Source organism: Lepidochelys kempii, chromosome 1, assembly GCF_965140265.1.
Source record: "Lepidochelys kempii isolate rLepKem1 chromosome 1, rLepKem1.hap2, whole genome shotgun sequence".
Lineage (NCBI taxonomy): Eukaryota > Metazoa > Chordata > Testudines > Cheloniidae > Lepidochelys > Lepidochelys kempii.
Genome location: NC_133256.1, coordinates 240674568 through 240698103, shown reverse-complemented (window position 1 = coordinate 240698103; position 23536 = coordinate 240674568). Strand labels below are relative to the sequence as shown.

At 42.5% G+C, this 23536-nt stretch overlaps 1 protein-coding gene across 9 annotated transcripts in view; it reads left to right on the top strand.

Moving 5' to 3' along the window:
- ADIPOR2 (adiponectin receptor 2) overlaps positions 1-23536 on the top strand; it is a 64557-nt gene that overhangs the window by 25669 nt on the left and 15352 nt on the right. For 6 of the 9 annotated variants that reach the window (XM_073320283.1, XM_073320273.1, XM_073320240.1 and 3 more), the window contains one exon: positions 1640-1877. In XM_073320283.1, coding sequence (XP_073176384.1) covers positions 1713-1877 — 165 coding nt within the window. In that variant the 5' untranslated portion in view covers positions 1640-1712. Of the gene's footprint in view, positions 1-1639; positions 1878-11324; positions 11511-11987; positions 12025-16413; positions 16536-23536 lie in introns of those variants that run through there. The other 3 variants (XM_073320291.1, XM_073320299.1, XM_073320309.1) reach the window with 3 other exon arrangements.

Here is a 23536-nt window from a genome sequence, read left to right as displayed (position 1 = left end):
AGTTGTTTTTGCTTGTAACTTACAAACTAATGTAGAATGCAGTATTGTAGCAGTGTTGGTCCCAGGATATTAGAGACACAAGGTGGGTGAGGTATTGTCTTTTATTGGACAACTTCTGTCTAACCAATTGATTCTTACTGTGGGCATGTCTATGCTTACCAGTAGATCGGCACTGCTGCAATCAATGCAGAGTGTGTTGATTTAGTGGGTCTGGTGAAGATTTGTGTATTTGTGCATTCCACCTCCCTGGGAAACATAAGGGAAGTCAATGGGAGACACTCTCCCGTCGACACAGTTCAGTGTAGCCACCGCGGTAAGTGGATCTAACTACGTTTGACTTCAGTTACGTTATTCATGTAACTGAAGTTGCGTAAGTTAGATTGATTTACCATGGTAGGGTAGACCAGCCCTATATCTGCTTGTGATTTGTAACTGTGTGTTTAAGTGCTTAGATGCTACTGTAGTGATTAGTAGTAGATATATACCTTCAATAGATTGTCTTGCATAAAATGAAGATCTCTCTCTCTCTCTCTCAACTCATGGATCTCAGAATTATTTAAATGATGATGTCTTCTAGCATTCCTAACTGACCAATCACTGATTATGCTCCTTCCTGTTGCACTGGATCTTGAAGTGTCTAGCACAAAGTTGGTGTTGTAGAAGATGAGCAACTACTACCAGATAATACTCCCAGAATGAGGGAAGGCTAGGAGTCAGTTAATTTGAATCAAGAAATTTCCCACTACTTTAACACCATGAATGCGAGTTTCCCAAAATTTATTTGCAAAGCACAGGAGTGTAAATTCACTTCAGGAATGGCTCTTAACAATCTTGAGGGGATAGAAAATGAGTCTTGGGGACCAGAAAGGAGCAACGACTCAGTCTTAGATTGGCCATGACAGAAGACATGCCACTTACTAGATTCTTTTGTGAAGATGTAGCCCACTCTTGCTCTAGTACTGGTACAGTTCCATTGATGGTAGTAAGTGTGGGTGTGCTACTGTAAATATGGCAGCAGGCACTCATGCCATTGTTTTTGTCTAACAGGTCTATAGGACGTGGTGGTAAAAACACCACTGGCTGCCTTAAACCCTAATGGAAAGACAGTTACTACTACTGGCTTCAGAAAGGGAGTGCTACTGTAAGAAAGGGAGATTTCCCAAGAAGCCTAATGTAAACAGGAGCTGGCATTCCATCTTGTAATGCAGCCTGCCATGTGCCAAGGAATACTCTAAAGATTATAGTGTGTCTTTGGTGGTTATCTAGTGTCTGTCTAAAAGTACAGATTTAGCTAGAAAGAATTTCCATCGTATCCATGTTGAAAATTTGTTTCAAAAACAGAAATCTTTATTAAACACATCTAGTTGTGAATTGACTGACTGTCATATCGGGGAACATAATAGCTAGTGCTTTTGATACGAACATTCCTTCTGCCTCCTTTAAAGGAAACCAGAGCAAGGAAAATGGTTAAGAATTACTGGTCATATGAGTAGAAATGGAAGTCCTCTCTAATAAGAGGTGCCTGTAAGAGCATTGGTACCAACTAGATAAATCTCCTTGCATATAAGTGTGTCATATGCCTAACCAACTTTCTAGAATCTTTCAGACTTCAGCTAAGTAAACTCTGTTTGCTTTTTAGGGACAACACATTGTCTTCAAAACCTATCCCACAAGAGGGAGCAGAACCCTTCTGAGAAGGGCCCCAGTGTCTCATGAATGAACCAACGGATCTCGATAACACTGTTATTCCAGAGCCAGTCCTACGGCTCAGGAAAGGACACATGCCTGACAGTGCAGGACAGTTAAGCTATGATGATGACCACTCTGATGAGGGGCTCCTCTTAGAGGAGCCAGCTTTATCCTTGGACCTGCAAAAGGTAAGTTGCGTACCTTGAAACTCTGCGAATGACTCTGGATAAATGAGGCTTGACTCTTAGATGCTGCATAATTGTTTTGGAATGTGTGAATTAAGGGCCAGATTTTTATAAGGTATTTAGGTCCTTTATAAATGGGATTGAAATGAGATTTAGGTACCAAGGTGCTTTTGAAAATCCCACTAGGTGCCTAAATACCTTTTAAAAATCTGGCCCTAAGAGCCTATAATCTTTGTTTTTAAAAAGTCTGTACTCCTATAATGAAGCATAAACCTATCTGAAATATATAGTATACATGGGAAAGGAGGTGTGAGTGGGAAACAAAGGCAGTATGCTCTAAAAACAAACATATATGCAAATTTCCTACCCATCAAATACGTGGGACTAAGCTATATGCTTGGTCAACTGAATTGGTTCATGTTGGATGAGTGTCTTCATCATAAGCTAAAGATTCTGTAATGGCCAGGAAGAAATATAACTGCAGCTCCTTTCTGTGCTTTAACAGCTCTGACTGCGAGGACTCCTGCTACTCTGTTGTCCTTGGAAGATGGGGACCACTTGGATAGTACTGTATAAAAAAAATCAGCCTGTCCGTGGCACTGTGCCTTGCAGATGATGCCTGTAAACAGAAATGCTCTGGTTTGAGATGGGTGTGTACAGAAGCATCATTCAGTCTGCTGCTAGGCTACAAATTGGCTGTTAGTACAGACTTAACTGAAGAGGCTTACCGAATTCAGCTTAAAATATCCCTGCAACAAGGGTGAAAAACAGCCAGTGCTCATTGCCCTTCTGAAGGATTGCAAATAAGCAAAGTCTGTTCACTATACAGAATTCTTTTAGCAATTATATACTTTCCTAGAAAGTATTTTGGGTATCACATGAGAACTTTTAGGACTCTGGTTCTATAATATAATAATATTCTGCCAGCTTGCCATTGTGTAGATGGTCCTATAGACATCTGTTTGTCTTTACGCAGATGAAAGGTGTGGGGGGGGAGGGAAGTAGACTTACCTCCACAGCGTCAGCCAATGTCTAGTGTAAATGTTGCAGTGGTTACTGGTGGCATGTAGACTAATTTTTAGTGTTTAATTATTAGGGCTTCAGATTTGTCACAGCATTTTTATCAAAAATCATGGTGCAGTCACAGTAATTTTAGAAATGTCATAGGTTTAATGTGACTGCTCCATAATCGTTGATTTAAAAAACAAACCAAACAAAAAACCACAACCCAACAAATAAAATTCAGCTTTACCTCTTGAAAATCATAGCAGGCCAGCATTGGCTTCTTTTCCCCACCGAGGAGGCACCAACCATCTGTAGCAGCACCCTTCATCCAGGCACTGCAATCCTAATCCCAATCCAGGAGAAAAGGATGGCGTATGGGGGCTTACCCAGCAATGGCAATTCCTGTCCTGTAGGGTTGGGCCTGAGGTTTGAGAGCTAGCCTGACCCCCACTTGCCTCAGGCATGGGCAGCGGCAGCAGTCTCCTCAGAAGGCAGTTGGGCCAAACCTGAGCAATGCTGCTACCCCATGTTCCAAGAAAATAATGGCTATTTTACAGGCGGGGAACTGAATCACTGTAGGTTAAGTGACTTGCCAAAATATCTTAAATTGTTGGTAGAAGTTAGAATAAAATCCTATAAAACCCACCATTCTTTACAGTGGGGAAAACATCTATTTAGCTTTATATAAGCTTATATTGAGCTTTCTTGGCTCAGCAGCACATATAATTTTCTCTTTTTAATGAGGTACTGCACAAACCTACGACCCTATATAAAAGTGCTTTCTTCGAGGGTCCTCTGTATATTCCCACTCATGAGATGTGCTGTCTGGTACAGTTCAGATGATGGACTCTTCTCATATTATAGCCTATTAGAGGACTCAGGTGCCCTTCTTACCCCTCCCTGTTGCATTCTTGGAAAGTTTTGAGGGAGAGTGTGTAAAAGGCACCATCTACCATGTTAATTCCATTCAGCTACAGCAGCAGACAGAGGTGAACCTCTTCATATCAATCAGACCCGTGTCTCTATAGAAATCTTTGCCTTACCAAGTATTGTTCTTAATGTTTTAGTGTTGGTTGGTTCCGATTTAGTTTTTTCTAAATCTTATTTTTAGCTTTGTATATTTAGTTCAGGTTTTGGTTCCAACTACTGGATTTATGGCAGATTCAAAAGTTAAAATATCTGACTTCACTAAATGAGCCTCTTGTCCAGTAGTCTTCCTAACATTCGGGGCCCATTACAAGGTGCTCTATCTGCAGCGCTCTTACCCCAAGGGCTTGCAAGGAGCCAGAACAGGATGCAAGTCTTATTCTTGCAGTGGAGCTCTGGCCACAAAACTTCCCATATCTGATGCATCTAAGGGGTCTGTATGTGAGGAAAAAGTCCATAGTTAGTGCCTAGTACTTCAGGGATAGAAGATGAAGAGCACTGTACAAAAAGTTCCAGTTTCTTCCCCTGGATCAGGGTCCAAGAGTGAGGTACAGTTGGTTCGAGACTATTTGTGTCTGCCTCTGAATTTAGAGCTGAAGTGCAGGGATCCATTTACTTAGTTTCGATGTTTCCCTCTTGTTAGCAGGGCCAACTTACATTTCATAATGACAGACATGTGAATTCTGGAGACCATAAAAGATGGTTATGCCACTCAGTTTGATTCCCTTCCGCAACTGCTCCTTCCATCTCTATTCTGGAACCTGTATCTGAAAGAAGTGTACTTCCATATCTTTCACCAGGCACACAAATATCTTTTTTTCTGGTTGGGCAAGATCACTTCACTTCAGTACAAATTTTTATCTCTTGGTTTATCTGCTGCCTTCTGAGTATTTACAAAGTACCAGTCAGCAGTTGCCACTCATTAAGACACCAGGATATATTTATTAATCCTTATTTAAATCTCATCAGAAACCCTTTCCAAGGACATAGTTGACACATGTGCCTTTTGAAGAAATTAGTACTTTAAGACAGGGGCGGGCAAACTTTTTTTTTTTTTTGGCCTGAGGGCCTCATCGGGTTTCAGAAATTGTATGGAGGGCCGGTTAGGGGAGGCTGTGCCTCCCCAAACAGCCAGGCATGGCCCAGCCCCATCCAACCCCCCTCCCCTTGCTGACTGCCCCCTGGGGACCCCTGACCCATCCAACCACTCCCCCCCTACCCCCTCCCCAGCTTGCTGCCTGGAGCACTGGTGGCTGGCAGCACGGCTGCACCAGGAAAGGCAGCCGCGCAGCACGGTTGCACCAGATCAGGCTGGGCTCTGCTGCCCAGAGCATTGCGCCGCGCGGTGGTGTGGCGGCGGGGGTGACGGCCTCCCAGGCCAGGAGCTCAAGGGCCGGGCAAGATGGTCCCATAGGCCGTAGCTTGCCCACCTCTGATTTAAGATAATCAAGAGATCTCTATTGATACATATGCAAAGGATTCCCTTTATAGGAGCAGTTCTTTATTCTCCAGAAGGCAGAGCCTTTCTTCCAGGAAGACTTCTGCAGCTTGGCTCTGCCATAACACTGCTTTGTCAAAATCCCACTTAAAAATTCTTTCTAGGTCTCACGTGCCTCATGGCTTCATTCACATTATACTCTGCTCAGGCTGAAGAGTCTGCAGCATTGTCTGGCATTTAATTACAAACCAAATACAGACAGCACGTTTGCATAGCTGATCATCTCAAGAAAGATATTTCTATGCTTGACGTGGTTAACATTCTGAGGGGTACCTTTCAACTCTCCATCAGAAACAATCACTTTGGGCACCTCCAATGTGGATGGGGAGTGTATTTCAACAGATTAATTCACTGTAATTCTCAGGGGGGAAAAAAAACTATATATAAATATCACAGGGCAAGAACAAGGTGTAGTATAAGTTGTTGGACAATATGACAGTGATGGATTACATCAGGAAACGGAGGGATTTGCACTTCCGACTTGCAAAGAGGCAGTTGTGCTGTGGGATTGGGTGTTAACATCTATCCTTCTTGCCCTACATCTAGCATGTAAGGACAACAGCTTGGCAGATCAACTGAGGACAGTGATAATGGAACTTCACAAATAGTCATTAAAGAAATAGGTGATGAGATCTTCAACCTGGGAGCGGTACCAGAACAGAGATTTATTTCTGACTAGATGTAGTTGCACAAGTTCTGCTCAGAACAGGACAAAACAGTCTGTCCATATAACATGCCTTTTCCTAGACTGGGGTGGGCAAATTTTTTGACCGAGGGTCACGTCGAGGAATAGAAATTGCATGGCAGGCCATGAATGCTCACAAAATTGGGATGAGGGCTATGGATGAGGGTGTGGGCTTTGGGGTGGGGCTGGGGATGAGGAGTTTAGGGTGTAGAAGGGTGCTCTGGGCTGGAACCAAGGGATTCAGAGGGGGATCAAGGCTGCGGCAGAGGTGCAGGAAGGGGTGGAGGTTCCAGCTGGGGGTGCGGGCTCTGGGGTACAGGAGGGTGCTCCGTGTTGGGATCAAGGGGTTTGGAGAGCAGGAGGGGGATCGGGGCAGGGGGTTGGGGCATGGGGAGAGGCTCAGGGTTGTGGGCTCCAAGCGGTGCTTACCTCAAGAGGCTCCCGGAAGCAGTGGCATGTCCCTGCTCTGCCTCCTACACGAGGAGCGGCCCCCAATCCTCGGAGCGGGGCCATGCCGCGGCTTCAGAGAGCTGCATGGTGCAGTCACCGACCTGGCACCCCAGAGCAGGGCCGAGCTGTGTGGTGCGGCCGGCAGGCCTTAATTTGCCCATCCCTATCCTAGACTGTAGAAAGTCTTCTCTTCCTTTTCCACCCTTCCCTCTCATCCAGGAAGTGATAAAGAATAAAACAAAAGGAGCCAGAATAGTTTTGGTTTCCCTAGCACCAGGAAGGCAACAGTGTTTCTTTGATCTTCTTCACCTATTTAAGGGAGATCTGTGTCCCCAGATTTAACTTGACGGGAGGACAGAATTAATTACCTGGATGCTCTTGCTGAACTCCCCATTCTGCAAGGGGACAACATACCACTAAGAAACCGTAACTCTACGTTAATACATTTTTTTTGTCATTGAATACAGTAAAAGTTTGTCATCTAGGATTTAATTGTCAGTTTACTGTACACAATAGCTCTATGAAACTTCATTTTGACTTTAGAGATAACTGGCTTGTCCATTCTAAAAGCACATTCTTCTCACTTGAGCTTGAGAACAGCTTTTAACTATCAAAAGTGTGGTGCTTAGACACTGCCAGACTACTCCATCCAGTAGAGATAAGTTACCCATGCACACTAGCCAAGTACAGTACTTTTACCAAGCCATTTTATAAGCCTGTTAATAGAGTAGGATTGGTAGTCTGCCATCATACTCTCTTAAGGCAGTTGCTTGCTCCTTGTGCCTCAGTACATACTCCTTGATTATGTGTTGGAGGATTAAGATAAAGTGCAGTAAGACCGTTTTGTAACTGACTTAGAGGATCCATGTGAGTTTAGTGCTCTTTAACTTCACACCTTTAATTTGTCTAACTTTTCTGAATGTCCCCATATAGACATGCCCTAATAATACTCTTGCTGTTTACACACTCTTCTGTTGGGCTCCACAGACATTAGGCATAGCTACAGAATAAACTTCTTTCTTGAGTGTCCTCTGCATATTTCTTCTCCTGGGATATGTGCTGACTGGTGCTGTTGAATGATGCAACCTTTTACTGGCAGTGTCTGTTAAAGCGCTCATTCACCCCCTCAGTATAAAAGGGGGAGTGGCAGTGGTTGCTGCCTCAGCCCCTTCCAGCTGCTGATCACAGATGGATGTGAGCCTTCTTTGGATTCAAGATCTTTAGCAGTTGTTGACAGTTAATATCACATGATGGTGGATCCAAAGGTATGTCAGGTGCTCTACAGTTTTCATGGCCTCAGATTTCTGTTCTTGGTACCTAAAGTGCCTAGGAGAAGGTTTCTCATTGCGCTATCTGTGGGACTTCCATGTCATGAGCTAGAAAGGAGAGGCAGAACAGACTCCAGGCTCTTCTACTACAAAAAGTCTTGTCAATTAAAACTACCAGATCTGAGGTTTCTAAGGCTCCTGAAAAGAGAGATAAGAGGCCTGAATTGGCTCTGGGATCTTTGGCTTGAAGGGAGCCTTCTATTTCCAAACCATCAGCCTTGGCACTGAGCTCCAGATCCAAAAACACGAAGCATTTGGTAGCAAAACTCTTGGGCCCAGTTCCAAAAAGGATACTGTCTGTAACTGAAATAGGTTTGAACAATAGACCACTATGCCTGAGGCCTCTGTAGAATTGGGGACCTTTGGTTCTGAAGGGAAAAAAAAAAAAAGTCGAAGAGTAAACATCTTTTGGTGTCTGGCACTTTTCTGGATTCAAATTGTGAGTATGTGGATACGTGACACTAGAGGTTGAGATATAAAAGAGCATAACTGGATCATCTTCAGTTGGTTCCTCAAGAATCTGAGTATTCCAGCAGCACTGATATACTCTTGTGGTTACCACGTAGGTACAAGTGGAACTGTATCCCTAGGATCCTCTCCGTCCTTCGCAAAGACCAGGGGAAAAAAAGTCATTTAGATAAAAATCTGATATTACTCTTTCTCATAAGAGACACAAAGCTGATTCCTTACCATGTGAGTCATCAGTTGTTACCTCCATCTCCCAGGACCCCATCTGGGTCAACCAGGAGAACTTTATCATTTCTGTGGCTGTTGTGAATCCCTACATCAGTGGTATCCCCAATTTCCTTGTCAGATCTGGGTTCAGCTTCGTATTCAGAGGAAGACAGATACAACCATTTAGCCAGAGCCTCAACATTCATTTGAGACAGACTACTGTAAATATATATGTACCCATCTCACTGTGATACTGGACTGGGCAAATCGGCTTGAGTGACAAGTGCCTTCCTTACTGCACCTCGAGTCTTTACAAAATCCCTATCTGTAGTGGCAGCTTTTCTTAGATGACAAGGGATTTTTTGTTTTTTCTGTGTTTTAGATTATTGGCTCCTAAAAGCATCTTTTGAATGCTGTGTTGCAAAAGCTGGGATTTTTGATTAAACAAAAAGAAATACATGTTGATTCCATCATAAAATATCCTTTTCATAAGAGCGCTACTTGACACCAGAATGGCAAGGGCTTACCTCCCAGAGGACAAATTCCTGAAACTGAAATCTACCATTCAGGCTCTACTTCAGAGTCCTCTCAGAAAGCAAGGTTCTTCCTCTCCTTACTGGGTCTTATTGCATCAACAACATGAGGGGCTCATCCTCTGTCTTGGATGAAATGAGACACATCACTGGTTGGCAAGAAACTTCAGACCTGTAGAATGCAACATGGATCTAATACTTATCATTCTAAAGAGAATCCAGAAAACTTTTATGGACCGGAAACATGTACTGAGAGGGAGTGATGTTCAACCATTCCTCTCCTTCTGCAATAACTATAGCAGGCATCTCGAAAACAGGCTGGGGTGCATACCTCACAAACTTTATTTCCAAGAGGTCTGTGGAATAAGCAAGAGTGTCCTCTTCATATCAATGTTCTGGAGTTTAGAGAAATTCCTTTGGCATTCAGATCATTCTTCTGTAGGTGCAAGGATCTCTGCTTTAAGCAGGCAGACAATATGATAGCAACGTATTATGTAAACAAACAAGTCCTCACAGCTTTGCAAGGGGGCAGTGCAGCTTTGGGATTGGTTTATATGTTGATATTTATTCAGTAGCTTTGCATGTGGCAGGGTGTCTCACTGGGTTAGCAGACCAGTTAAGCAAAGACTCTTTCCAGCTGCACAAATGGTCCTTGAAGGAGTGTTTGATCCTGCACATTTTTGCTCTTTGGGGTACTCCTAATAGAGACCTATTTGCCATAAGATTCAACACCAATATCAATACTGTTCAGGAGCAGGAACGAACACTGCCTCTTTAATAGAGGCATTCTTTGTTAATTGGGATACAGAGCTGATGTATGCTTTCCCACCATTCTCTAATGTTGATGGCTGTGAAGAATATCAGACAGGACTCGGCAAGATGACTTATCTCCTCCGCATGGCTGAGATAGCAGTGATACACGGACTTGCCCCTTCTTTCCAAAGGGAATTACAGACACTTATCTGTCACCACATGTTCTCTCGCAGCAGCAAGTGAAAGTGTACCATCCAGATCAACTTTTTTGTTGCATCTGACTCTGTGGACAATAGGACTCAGAGTTAGAGAGACCTTTCTCTGTAGACTTACAACACGTTTTACTTCACACTAAAAGACAATCACCCGGGAAACTGGGAAATATAACCATTTAAAATGGGAAAGGTTTCCCCTGAGAAGTATCTGAGAAGGGTATTGATCTTATGTCAGTTCCTTTTTAGTCCATATTAAAGTATTTGATGTTTTTAAAGAATAATCATTTATCTATTGCACCAGTCAAGGTATATTTAACCTCAGTAGTGGCTTTTCATATACCAATAGATACTAATTCTATATTTTTGTCATGATATTAAGAAGTTTCTGAAAGATTTATTAAATCTTTATCCCTGGGTGAGAGCTTATCCTCTCATGGAAATTAAACTTAGTGCTAACACAGCTTATGGTTCCATCCTTTGAACCTTTATCTTGTTCTCTATTTTTAATATGGCAACTAAAATTACGTTTATTATAGCAACAACTTCAGCCCGGAGAGTTAGTGAACTTAATGGCTGACCATCCATTTACAATGTTTCATAAAGATAAAGTAGTTCTTAGTTCTCACTCAAAATTTATACCAAAAGTAATTTTGGATTTCCATGTCAGTCAATCCATTACTTTAACAGTGGATCCAACCCCCCCCCCCCCACACACACACACATTCACATAAAAAGTGAGGTAAAGTTACATTGCTTGGATGCTAAAGGAGTGTTAGCTTTCTATTTAAATAGCAAGGATTTTAGAACTTCACGTAAACTGTTTGTTTCATATGCCTCATGATCTTCTCCCTGCTCTGCTGAGAGCACACTTTGCTGGAGCAGTGGCTGGCTGCTTCTACAACATGTTTGTGGCATGACCCACTAATGGAAGTTTGTAAAGTGGCCACGTGTAGTTCGGTACCTGTATTTACTAAACATTACATGTTTAGATATCACAACTAGAGAGGATGCCCAGTTTGGTACATCAGTTCTTTATTTAATTAGAACTCCTTGCCATCCATCTTTTTCCCCCTATATATTACTGTTGATTAAACTGTCCCAAGAGTGTGACTGTGCAGAGGACACGGAAAGAAATGAAGCTTACTTGTAACCAAGGTTCTTCAAGATGGACTCTGCATATTCACATTCCTCGTCCTCCTTCCCCTCTTTTGCAGAGCCCTAGTTATTCCTGGGCTTGCATTAGCAGTGGAAGGAACTGATTTAGCAACTGCTGCCAGTGCCGTAATCAAGCATTTTAATGCCCGGGGTGAGGAAACATATATGTGCTACCTAATGGTTTTTTCATCATTTTTTCCACCCCTGTGGCTTTGCACCTTGGGCAGCTGCCCTGCTTGCTCTACCCTGGTTACAGTCCAGACTGCTGCCACATCCACTCTTATATCCCTGTCCTCAGAACATATGTGAAAGCTGAGGAGAGGGACTGCGAGAGGATGCATGAACACTCAAATAGGCACTGCTAGTAGGAAGCTGCACTGTCAGTGTATCCAAGTGTGTGAATCTCTTATAGGTAAGTAACCTTCATTTATTGCTGCAGTTGTGTGTGAACCTATATTGTTCACTTTTGTCCTTCTCGTCCACACTCTGTTATCCTCACTTATTGCTCAGACTGCTGGTCTGCTTCTCTAAACTCTCCCTGCACCTGATGAGCATGCATACACACTTGCCACCTCACCCCTAGATGGAAATGATTCTGTCTAAACACCAGGACTGGTAGTACTCGGTCCTGATATAAATGTATTTTTAAATAGTCTAGCTAGGGAACTACTAGCTAGAAATGCACACTTCATACTGTTGGAAAGCTAGGATTATTTCTCCCAAATCATCACACACTCGTTCTTGCGACATAGCATCCATTTCTTGCCCTGAAAGTACAGTATACTAAACCTCTTAGAAGTACAACATCCTGACTTTAAAAAGAAACCCAGTAGATTTTTCCTAAGGATTCTAATCTTTTGGTATTAAACTTGTTTTTTGTACCCTCAAGGCCTCTGCAGCTAACACTAAGACACCTGGCTTTACAAGTAAGTGACTATAAAAAGTACAAACAAGAATATTAAACTTCACATTTTCTGCAAAATTGACAATGTTAATGCATGATGGTTTAAAAGATTAATGGCAACCTACCTAACATGCTTTATGAATAATACCAATAATACTTATCCCACAACACACCATGTATTAGGGATGTGTCCAATTTTTGTACTAAATACAAGAATTGATACATGTTCATGTTAAACAGTATTATAACCTTATTTGGATTTTTTTTATACCTGAAGCTGCAATTAGTCCTCCATCTACCCCATAGCTTTTTCATTAATTATAGCAGTTGAGGACACATGTGCATTCATGAAATGCTTCCCCTTTCAAAGAACATTCATCTCCCCTAACCCCATCTAGCCTGCTGTAGCATTGTGGCAATATACAGTTGCACTCTCCACCTTTGTACTTTTTCTGTTTGCTTATGTGAAGTAGTGACCTGATATCTAAATCTTGTGGCTGGTTAGTGACACTGAAGATAGTTCAGTTGTGGTGGGAGTGGGACTGAGCAAATCAAGGCTTTTCTTCAAGTCTCTCCCTCTTCTTCCTTCTTGCAATTTACCTTCTCTCTGTGGTTTAGATCTGTGTGTATGTGTTGGTAAAGCATTCTTCAGCAGGTGCTTCCTTCCTCCATCCCATGCTGGATCGCCTGGCTTCTGTGACAGTCTTCTCTCCTCCCCCCCCCCCTTCCTTTTTAGTTTCTGTATAATCTGGATTGTTTTTGTTCCCCTGCTGTACTTCAGGCAGAGATATCTCCTAAAGAAGTGCCTCTTACTGTGGCTTTGTTGAACCAATACAATCAAATGCATGTGACTTCTTTATAACCTGATGAATGGGCTTTTTATACAGCCCTAAAAACCTGTGCTTGACTTTCTGCTTTTGTATTTTAATTCTCCATTGACAGAAAGTGAACAAAAGAACCATTTTCTTTGCATTTATTCCAACCACCACAGTCTTTTGTACTGCTGAGTGATGTTTTCTTTCTTGTGGCTGAGCGGTACTGTGTAGTTGTAATGTGTGGCATAGAAGTGGCTCAGTGAAATGGGGACCCATTGCTCTGAAAGATTTGATAGCCTGTGATGGGGAAAATAATGCACTAGCACTTACTTCTGTAAGTGGGTAGAAGGAGTCCTGGAGGATGTCCAGATGGAGCATGTCTCAAAGACTGGGGCTGTTACTTCTCAATGCAACTAGTCTGACCTTTTCGAAAAAGGTTGTGATGTCAGCATATTGTTAAGACTCTGCTCGGACTTAAAGCACAAAGTGGTTTAGGTGGTAAGGATGAGGTAAAGAGTTGCTTTTTAAAAAAGAAAGATTAAAACTTGAGTCTGAAGATGAGCAAAAGGTTTGGGATAATAAATCTCGGCAGAAGATTGGGATTGTATTTGCTGTAGACAGTTTGAGGAGGGGATCCAGTTTAAGCCTCCCAGTGCAAAACTTGGCACCAAGGACTTTAACGGCAAGCTGTTAGGTGGCAGTATTCATAATTTAATTGTGCCTTTTGTGTATTAAACATTTACATGCATCTATCTTGCTTTGTTCAAACAAGTTAATTATTTTTATACCCCTGCCTATTTTCTCTGGTGACTGGCATTTGGCTTATTGTTACAAACTGGTTTGCTGTATTCACCATGTTGTCTTTTATCGTGGATTGTAAGCTTTTTGGCCAGGGACTCTTGTTTGTACAATGCCTCGCCTAATGGGATTGTAGATGGTACTGCAGTATATGTAAATTGGAATATGTTTGACTATAACAGGGTAGCTAAGGACCTCTGATACATCCAGACCTTGTTGCCCTATATTTTCTTAGTTTCTTGCATTCTCCTATTCCTCTATTTTTATGTTTTACACACCAATGCTTGTCAGTAAAGGTAATTGTTTTAGGGAACAGGAAAAAGCAGTGGTTCTATCAAAGGATGCTTACTGGGACTCTCTTCTGCACATCTGAAATAATATAGCAACATCGGAGTTACTGTCTCCATTGGCTGTTCCTGACGTACACAATGTACACTTTGTGCTGAGATTGTTACTGGCTGAAGCAAGTAACAAGCTCTGCTGGTTGTTAGGAAGTAATATCATAGGTTGTCCCAAAATTCTTTGCTGAGCACAATCTGCCCCAAACTCCTGTGGGCTGTGTCCCTTGTATGCTATGGACTCCTGGAGTATGGGGTGAGGACCTCATTTCTGGGCTCTACAGGCCAGGACTGCAGTTGGTGCAACCCTCTACTGAACAGTAAAAGAAAACAATTGCACATCCAGAGCTTACTTATAGGTTTTAAGCCTGTGGGTATGTGCTAAAGGGAGAGCAGCGTCCGTGATCTTATTTAGCCTTGAGGAGGCAGCACCCCACCCAGAAGGGCAGTAACATATGGCAAAGCCAGGGTTCTTTGCCCCTGCTTCTTTCCACCTATTACCCAAAAAGCTAGCCTGAAACTTAGCAGGAAAAGCTGTAATGAGGGAGGTCTGCTTGCACTGTAGCTGGGTCAAACTCAAAGGCGTCTAGTTATTTGTCTGGAAGCTGCTTTGCAGGGGAGCGTTGGCACCCTGCTGTATTCTGTGTTCTCTGTGCCTGTCAGCTGGTTTTATAACAATCACATGCTGTGCTCTTGTGTAGCTAAGAGAGGGAGGAGGGGTTTTATTCAGCACTCGCTGGTACAAATGTTTTTCTGCACAAAGGTTAGATTCCACATAGCCATATGCCTTTGTTCTCGTGGAGATCACATCTGCCTCACTTGGACAAATGTGGGGGAAGGGACTTGAGGCAACATTTCTAGCATCCCCGGTTATTGAAAGAGAGGCTACCTGTATGTTCCCTTTCACAAGCTACATAAAACTTCCTGCCTTAGGTTATTGCTGAGTCCTAAATATGCAGGACAAAACCACTTCCCAATTTAGTAAGGGTATGTCTACTTGGCCGACATTAAAGCGCTGCCACAGCAGTGCTTTAAAGTTGCTGTGTAGTCGCGGCTCCAGCACTGGGGGAGAGCTCTCCCAGTGCTGTAAAACACCACCCCCATGAGGGGAATAGCTTCCAGTGCTCCAGCACTATCTCCATTGGCACGTTACAGCGCTGAAACTTGCATCGCTCAGGGTTGTGTTTTCACACCGCTGAGCGAGGAGTGTTTCAGCGCTGTAAGTGGCAGTGTAGACAAGCCTAAGTGTTTTCTCTGCAAGTTCAGTGTTAGGCAACTTGCCTTTGTCATACTGCTGCTTTGGGGTTTAGCATATCTACAAAAGCCATGGAGAAGGGTATGTGAGAACCTTCTGTGGCAGGTGCAGTTCTTCACAGCTCTTACATTCTTCCATTTGGGAAACGGTCCTTTCCCTGAGCAGATGCATATGTGGAGGGATCTCCGTGTTCGTCAGTACTGAACACTGGCACACAGATCAGTAGCTGGTCATGAACGTAGAGCAAACAAACCCTCTTTCATCCAGTGACAAAGGGAGTAATTACTTCTAACTAAAAAAGATATATTAAGATTGCAGAGGCCAAAATGAGTGACCCTACAACTTCTTTTTCCTCAACAAATGCTTGAATGTTGGTGCCTATTCCTTTAATCAGTGCCTGCAGGAAGTTATCCATGACCAGTTCTCCAAAACCATTTCAAAGTGTTGTTAAATTGTGTGTGGTTTTTTTAAAATGTGACAAGCAGAGGAAAAGTGCTAAATTCCAATAACTTGGAGGCATTCAGCACACATTGACCAGTAGCCAAGCTGCAAAGAGCTTTGCACAGTACTACTGAAGAATTCACTCTTTCTGGTCCTTGTGACAGCTATTCTTGCTGACTGCTGCTCTGAGCACCACCCTACTGGAGCCTGTATTGGACTGACTTACAGAGAGTTGTCTTGTCTACACTTGTCTACAGGCCTTGTCTCTACTTTAATATGAATTAGCTTTCAAGTGTAATCTGTATTTACAGCACAATTTCAAGTGCAATTCTAGAATAACTAGAAAGGCAAGATTTTTTTTTTTAGGAACATTGCACTTCTTTCAAAGCCACTTTTTACACCACAAAGGGCATAAGCTGAAGAAACTCTAAATGTACAATAGTCTTTAAAAAGGAAACCAATTAACATAATCTTCTGCCAAAAGCGGCCAATTGGTAAGTGTTATCACCAGCATTGGGACGTGGTGGCTTCACTCAGAATGAAACTAACTGTATTGGATGTCAAGGGACCACAAAGATGGTAGTATTTTTAATGTTGCTTTAATGCCCTCCTTGGCCTACCTCTACAGCACATAATGGACAATGCCTTCAAGTTATTGGAATCTATAACTTTTTGCATGCCACCTCCAAAAAGTATTGAATAACTTGAAAGTCAAACTTTACACTTTATCCATCTGTTATACACTCTGGCTTGTTTCTTTTCCAGTAAGTTGATGTATAAACATAAGAATGGCTATACTGGGTCAGCCCAAAGGTTCATCCAGCCCAGTATCCTGTCTGCCGACAGTGGCCAATGCCAGGTGCCCCAGAGGGAGTGAACCTAACAGGTAATGATCAAGTGATCTCTCTCCTGCCATCCATTTCCAGCCTCTGACAAACAGAGGCTAGGGACACCATTCCTTACCCATCCTGGCTAATAGCCATTAACAGACTTAATCTCCATGAATTTATCCAGTTCTCTTTTAAATCCTGTTATAGTGAGACCTCCAAGTTCATGTCCTTGTTTTATGACTTGTCATATCAGCATTGAGTTTAATATGATCACAACGGTCCCATTTGCTCACAATCTAATCAACGTCCATCTTCCAGCATATATCCTAAAGAAAGGATCAAATATCAATATGAAAATGCCATGTTCTACGTTATCTGACTGTAAAATAATGGTTAACCAAGACACACACACATGAATATGATCATGACTTACTGCCTTGCCCTCAAAACACTACTATACAGAGTGGTGCCTCTGTTTGGAATAAATTCAGCACCGTTTTTTCCATAGCGTGATTCTAGACTGAACCTAGTCTTGGGACCCATATGATGCAAGCTTCAGGGCCCATGTGGGGTTTGGCATAACAAACAGTTCAGCTTTGAGACCTAGGAAGTCCAGAGCTCTAAAGTCTTGAACTACATAGATATGTACACTGCCAATTAGCCACATGAAGTCCCAAGGTAATCAAGTAATGGCTGTGCTCAGAAAGGAGTCTCATAATAGCAGGGTTCTAGTTCTTTTTGGCAGCTTTAAGAAGTGCACATGTTGGTAAATAAAAAAAACTTTGGTCTCCAGTACTCCTGTGGCTGCAGCAAAATATCATGAGTCTGGCCTGGCAGAAGCTCAGAAATAGATGTCTGATAACCTCAGAGGACATGCCACTGTAGGGTCTGAGCGCACGCACACGTACCTGAAGAGTCAGTGTCCGCCTTCTCTTCAGGAGTCTAATCCATGCCTTACCACTTCTCCTTTCTAGCTGGCTAGCATTACAGATCTGAAAGGGTGGTGGCAGTCAATGGATCTTTAGCTTGTTTTAAGTGGATTGTAGTGTACTTGTCCAGGTGGCATCAGACTAACAAATGGATGGCCAGATGAGATTTTCCTAAAAGTGATGATGGGGAGGAAGGTATCGCTAGCTAACAAATAAAATGTGAGCTGAAGTCTTAATTTCAGAATAGTTTAAACAGCCATTTATTTCAAGTGGTCTCTTAGTTGGAGCTCATCAAAATTGAGTGGAAATAAAGAAATACTAATAACTCTCAGCCAACTATGTGTTGTGAATTAACTGCAGTGGAAAATTGAGACACTCTCATTGCTGAACTCTTAAGAAAACAATGAAGGATTGCTAACTTTGACACAGTACTGGTAGCCAAGCATGTTAAATAATCATCTTGTGCTTAATACCAAACCTGCCATCCTGTATAGTACAGGAAGGAATGAATATCTTCCTTTTCCCCCATTTTCCATGTATAACCTGGGTTCAGTATAGGGAGAGGGTGTTTGCTTTTTTTCTGAAACCAGAGGTATTTATTGCCAGATGCAGACCACTCATAGACCAATTTTCTGATCCACTCTGGGAAACTAAGAGTGGTTTTCTTTGGGGAGAGGGGGGGATCTTAAACGTAAGACTTTTAAAATAAAATTCTAAAAATCAAGCCTTTAATATTACAGGATAAAAATGGAAGAGGGTAGGTTTCAAAGATATTGGTATGCCGGGCTCATTCTAAATGCTTTCACATTCTCGGAAACTAATGCTGAGTACATCTCTAGAAGCTATTTTGTAGCTTGTTTAAAAAAAAAAAAGGTGTATGAAGTATTTATTACAGAAAGTCGCTTGATGACAAGCAGTTCCCACTGTAAACAAGATGTATGCTACAAAAATATGCCCATTGCAGGCAGTGGATGTCAGCAGTGAGTGTAGCTGAACTAGTATAGAGTATATCAGCATAGCTGTTAATTTAAAGCAGTTCTTAAGGCTGTGGAGAGACGTGAGGTTATGGTGGATTTCAAACTGTGCAGGAGTTTGCAATTTTCTGCTGCTGTTTGTGTGCCAATCTGCCTTCTTCAAGCAATCTTTTGTGAGACCAGGTATTGCTATTCCTTTATGCTGCACTAGTAAGACTGCACCTTGAATGGTGTCCCCGTTTCTGAAAGATTCAAAGCAAAAGTGAAACTTCAAATGGGCTGGAATAAGTCTTCAAAAATTTACTAGGCAGACTAGCTAGAGAACAAAACTCATTTGCCAGATATAGATGCAAAATTAGGCAGGAGGTACCAGTGGGTCAGAAGCAGTATGCTAGTGAGAAGTCCAGTCATCTCCAGCTGTTGGGAGGGTCTTTTCTAGTAGGGTGCTCTCCCGGGAACTTGTGTTGCGTAGGTTCTGGATAGCAGCTGTGAAACCTCCCCCTTATATTAACTAAAAACAAAAAAACTTGCAGATATTAATGACTTGAGCCACACATCCACCCATGCCACTAGCCTTCTTCAGTGTTTCCTACAGAAAGATTAAGATTGAAAATGGGTCCAGTGTCAAACTCAACATGGCATTACCCCAGACCCTGTTGTGGGAGACACTGTGTAATTTAATTATTAACCAATCACAATGTTTTTACTTTATTATTAACCAACTGTAGTTGATGAAATAATACTTTTGGTCAGAATAACCAAGTAAATATAAATATATATGAAAATAGTAAATGAAACAATGAATTTACACCACTGTGGTTCTTTTGGATTATGCTGATTGCTAATTTGGCTCCTGAACCACTGAGATCTGAGTATCACCGGTTTAAATGATCTAAAATCTAAACAGGCAGCCTTTCAGAAGGGGTGTGCTGAGTCTTCATTTATTCACTCTAAGGTTTCACATGCAAGTAATACATTTTAACGTTTTTAGAAGGCCTCTCCATAAGTCTATATTGTGTAACTAAATTATTGTTGTATGTAAAGTAAACAAGGTTTTAAAAATGTTTAAGAAGCTTCATTTAAAATTAAATTAAAATGCAAATCTTATCAGTTTAGTGCAGTGGTTCTTAACCTGGGGTGCATGCACCCCCTGGAGGTGAGAGGTGCCCTTTCTGGGGGTGTGAGACATGCAAGATTTGTTTAGAAGGTAAATCACCAAAAACACAAATTAAGCACAGGCACATAAGTACAACTAATTTGTTTCATCAAATCTATGTATTAACGTAATTATAAATTTAACAATTACTGTAATATACAAAATTTGTAAGTTTTCAAGCTAATTGTAGTGTAATTTTTGATACAGGGTGAGAGAACATATTTTGAGAACTCCAGACTGTCAGCAGGCTGAGCGGGGCCGGGTGTAGTGTATTAAATTGCTCCACATAGGGGTATGCTACTTACAGCTGCCAGTCCTGGTGCTCTGCAAGTAGCACATTCCTACGGGGAGAAATTTCATGCACTACAGTGGCAGACAAAACCCCAGACCGGCGGCGGGCTGAGCCGCTTAGCCCGCCGCCGGTCTGGGGTTCTGTCCGCCGGCTTCTGCCAGCCTGGTCCCAACCGCCAGCCCCGCTCAGCCTGCTGCGGGCCTGGGGTTCCATTCACCCAGGCTGGCAGCGGGCTGAGCGGGGGCAACGGCTAGAACCCCGGCTGGCAGCAGTGTGCCAGTAAAAATCCACTCATGTGCCACAGGTTGCCAACCCCTGATTTAATGTTTGCTCATTGCAGTGGCTGGCTTCCTCCCTTAGTGACTGCACCACCACTCCTAATTTCAGGGGCAGGTCATCACTCCGTATCAGTGGAGTCTCTAGTTGCCATGTGGTTGTACAGCAGTTTCATATCTGGAATGGGCAATGCATAACACTAGAAATCCATTCATCCCCCTCCTCACCGCCTCACATGATGCATTCTGTATAACAGGTGTATGACATGAGAAGCATCTATTTATAGTCCTTTCCTTCAACATTTTAACAGAACTCAGTGGAGAAGGGGGAAAGGGTAAAATTCTGAAGCTTGTGTATTTAAAATACAAAACTAACTGACTTTCTCTAAAAGCTCCTTTTGGGTTTGATACCAGTTGCCCTCTATGTTCTTCAGTTAAAACTGGAGACCTGAGACAGCATTTCCTGGCCCTGTGTCAGGGTGACATTACGTATTGCATTACCTAGCTAGTAATCTTCAAGGAATAATGGGAATTGTAGTCAGGCATAAGTTGTGATGTCCTGTACTTAATTTCACACCAACTCATGCTTGTTCTTCCTCCCCTCATCTCCAAAGATATGTCTTAAGTTTTATATACACAACACCATTTAAAAAAAAAAATCAAACTCCTTCCTCTCTCATCTCTGCTTCCAACTCTACACAGCAGTGGGAAAGCTTTACCAAGGATAAATATCTAAATCAAATAGATAATTTCCCTTGTGAAATCAGTCAGACAATAGCATTCATAGAGAATTCCTGTAAAGCACAAACCAGCTTTTCTTACTATTTAAATTTTGATGAGAATTGAAAGCTTCTAAAAATGCCTCTTGTCTCTGGCAGGGTTGGGTTTCAAAGTGTGACTGTCTCTGGGTAAATCTTCTTTGCAATCAAGAGTTGCAGTTGCAGCATGTGGATATACTTGAGCTAGCTTTGATGTCCGCATGCAGTCTGCAAAGATGGTCCGTGGATATCCGCAGATTTGCAGGGCTCTCGATATAAAATTTGGATCCGCAGCCATCCAGGATCCACAAACGTAGTCCGGATGGCTGCGGATTTTCAGGGCTCTATTGATCTAGCTGCTGTCTTGAGTAGTGAAGTCAGGACCGCATGGATGGTAGCTGCTTGAGTATGTATCTAGGGCAGGGGTGGGCAAACCTTCTGGCCCAAGGGCCGCATCAGGGTTGTGTTAACGGTATGGAGGGCTGGGTAGGGAAGGCTGTGCCTCCCCAAACAGCCTGGTCCCCTGCCCCTCCCACTTCTTCCCCCCTGACTGCCCCCCTCAGTGCCCCCAACCCATCCAACTTCCCCTACTCCTTGTCCCCTGACCATCCCCTCCCGGGACCCCTGTTCCCTATCCAACCCCCCCCTCCCTGTCCCCTGACCCCTATCCGACTGCCCCCGACTCCTATCCACACTCCCGCTCCCTGACAGGCCCCCCAGGACTCCCACTCCCAACCCTCCTTGTTCCCCATCCCCTGACCACAGTGCAGGACTGTCCCGTGGCCCATAGTTGGCCCACCTCTGATCTAGGGTCCCAGTCAGACAAGACTAGCCTGGGACCCTGGGTATGCTGCAGTCTCACATTGTGATTGCAGTGTGGACATACCCTCAGTGTTGGACACACTCTTCTTGTCCCCAGTAGAAATCCTAAACAAAGGGTCGCTACACCAACCCTTAGAGTTGCATATGCATTTGTTCTGCTGGGCTACTGGGAAGTGTTGACTTTTGAGGGAATGTTCTTTATGTAAGTTATACCTTCTAAGGTGAAGCAAAGGATCCTCGCTGTTATGAGAGGCAGGTGTCGGTATCCTTCCTAGAGCTCTGGTACTCTGTTTTCCCCTTGTCATGAATGATGGCTGTTGAATAATGCACCGCCTGGAAGCTAGGCTAGTGTCATGCTCCAGTGACATACTTCTACCTCTCTCTAACACTGGCAGTTCCTCATTCGTTCAGCCTAATGGGACATAGGAGAGCACAGGAGAGGGAGTTACTGTTTCTACATTTGAAATACATTTCAATATATACCTTAGTAAGAACCAAAATATTTCATCGTCGTCTTAACCAGATACTTTATTTTGGGGGGAAAAATAAGAGTATTGAAAAACCTCAAAACTTTGGCTCACATTAAATATTAATGCCTTAATGTTTTCTTGAACATTAACTTTATAGCCTGATTGCAGGAAGGAAATGGAAAAACACTGTTGCTTGGCAGCAATTTGGTTTGTGTGCATGGTACCTAATGTTGCCATGTCTCAAGGTGCTTGCTGTCTCAGTTCCTCCTATCACTACTGTAAAGAGCTTGGTGTTTTATTCATTTATTAGCATATCTCCAATATGCAAGCAGAATTTGGAATGTAGTTCATAATTAAGTGTTCCTAAAATCCACACAAATTAAAACTTTTTTCCTCATACTAGAAATAAAAAAGCCTGATGTTTTGGGTCTTAAAGTGTATCCCGAGGCTAAACAAATTTAGGCTCTGCTAGACAGTGAAGTAGGGGAATAATGGATTCCTTAATTTAAGATCATTCAGTCAAGATCCCTTGCTTCCAGCCCCTCTTGTTTTAAAAACAATAACGGTTAGTTTGAACACTTTATTTGATTCTGCTGTAGTCTGACAGGCCTTAGTTACATTAGGGAATCCCTCTCTGTCTGTTTAGCCCATGTCAGGTGTGCTGGAATTCAAATTCCAGTCCTACCTTTCTGTAAGGTCTGATCTTGGAAAGTGTACATTGTAACAAGGCTGACCTATGAAGGAGGCCTTATAGCATGCAGAGTATTGTAGTGCAAAGCAGATCCAAACCTTAAAGGAATTATTTAAAATAAATCTGGAACAAAAAATCCTAATGATAAAGAGGTGTCCTGTTACTGGGTGGAGATTGTAAAATTGTCAATGATGCTGAAAAGCAGAGATGTTTTTGTATTTGGAATGAAGCTGGATGTTGTATTTACTTTCAATTTCTATTCCAACAGTAGTAAGATGCTGTTTAATATTCTCCTTTCTTTAAAATATATTTTTTTTAAGTCTGGTCTGGATAATTTTCACACTGGAGTTCTAAGGATTGACTGAGGAGTTTTGCATCATTGATGTTAGATTTTAATAAACTTCGGCAAGTTCCAGAGGGAGACAGGAGTCATTGCTATGCCAGTAGTTAAAGTAAACCAGGTTACTAGCTAACTGTAGGTCTGGAAGCCTGGCTTCGATCCTGAGCAAAATAATACAGTGGCTGTTACGAGACTATCACTGAAGAATAAAAGGACACAAATATAAATGTGACAATGTAATTTTATGAAAAACAGGTCTTGTCAAATGAACTGTGTCCAGTTTTGGTGTCAGTAAATTAAGAAGGATGTTGGAAAAAATGGAAAGTTTAGAAAAGAGCTACAAAATGAAT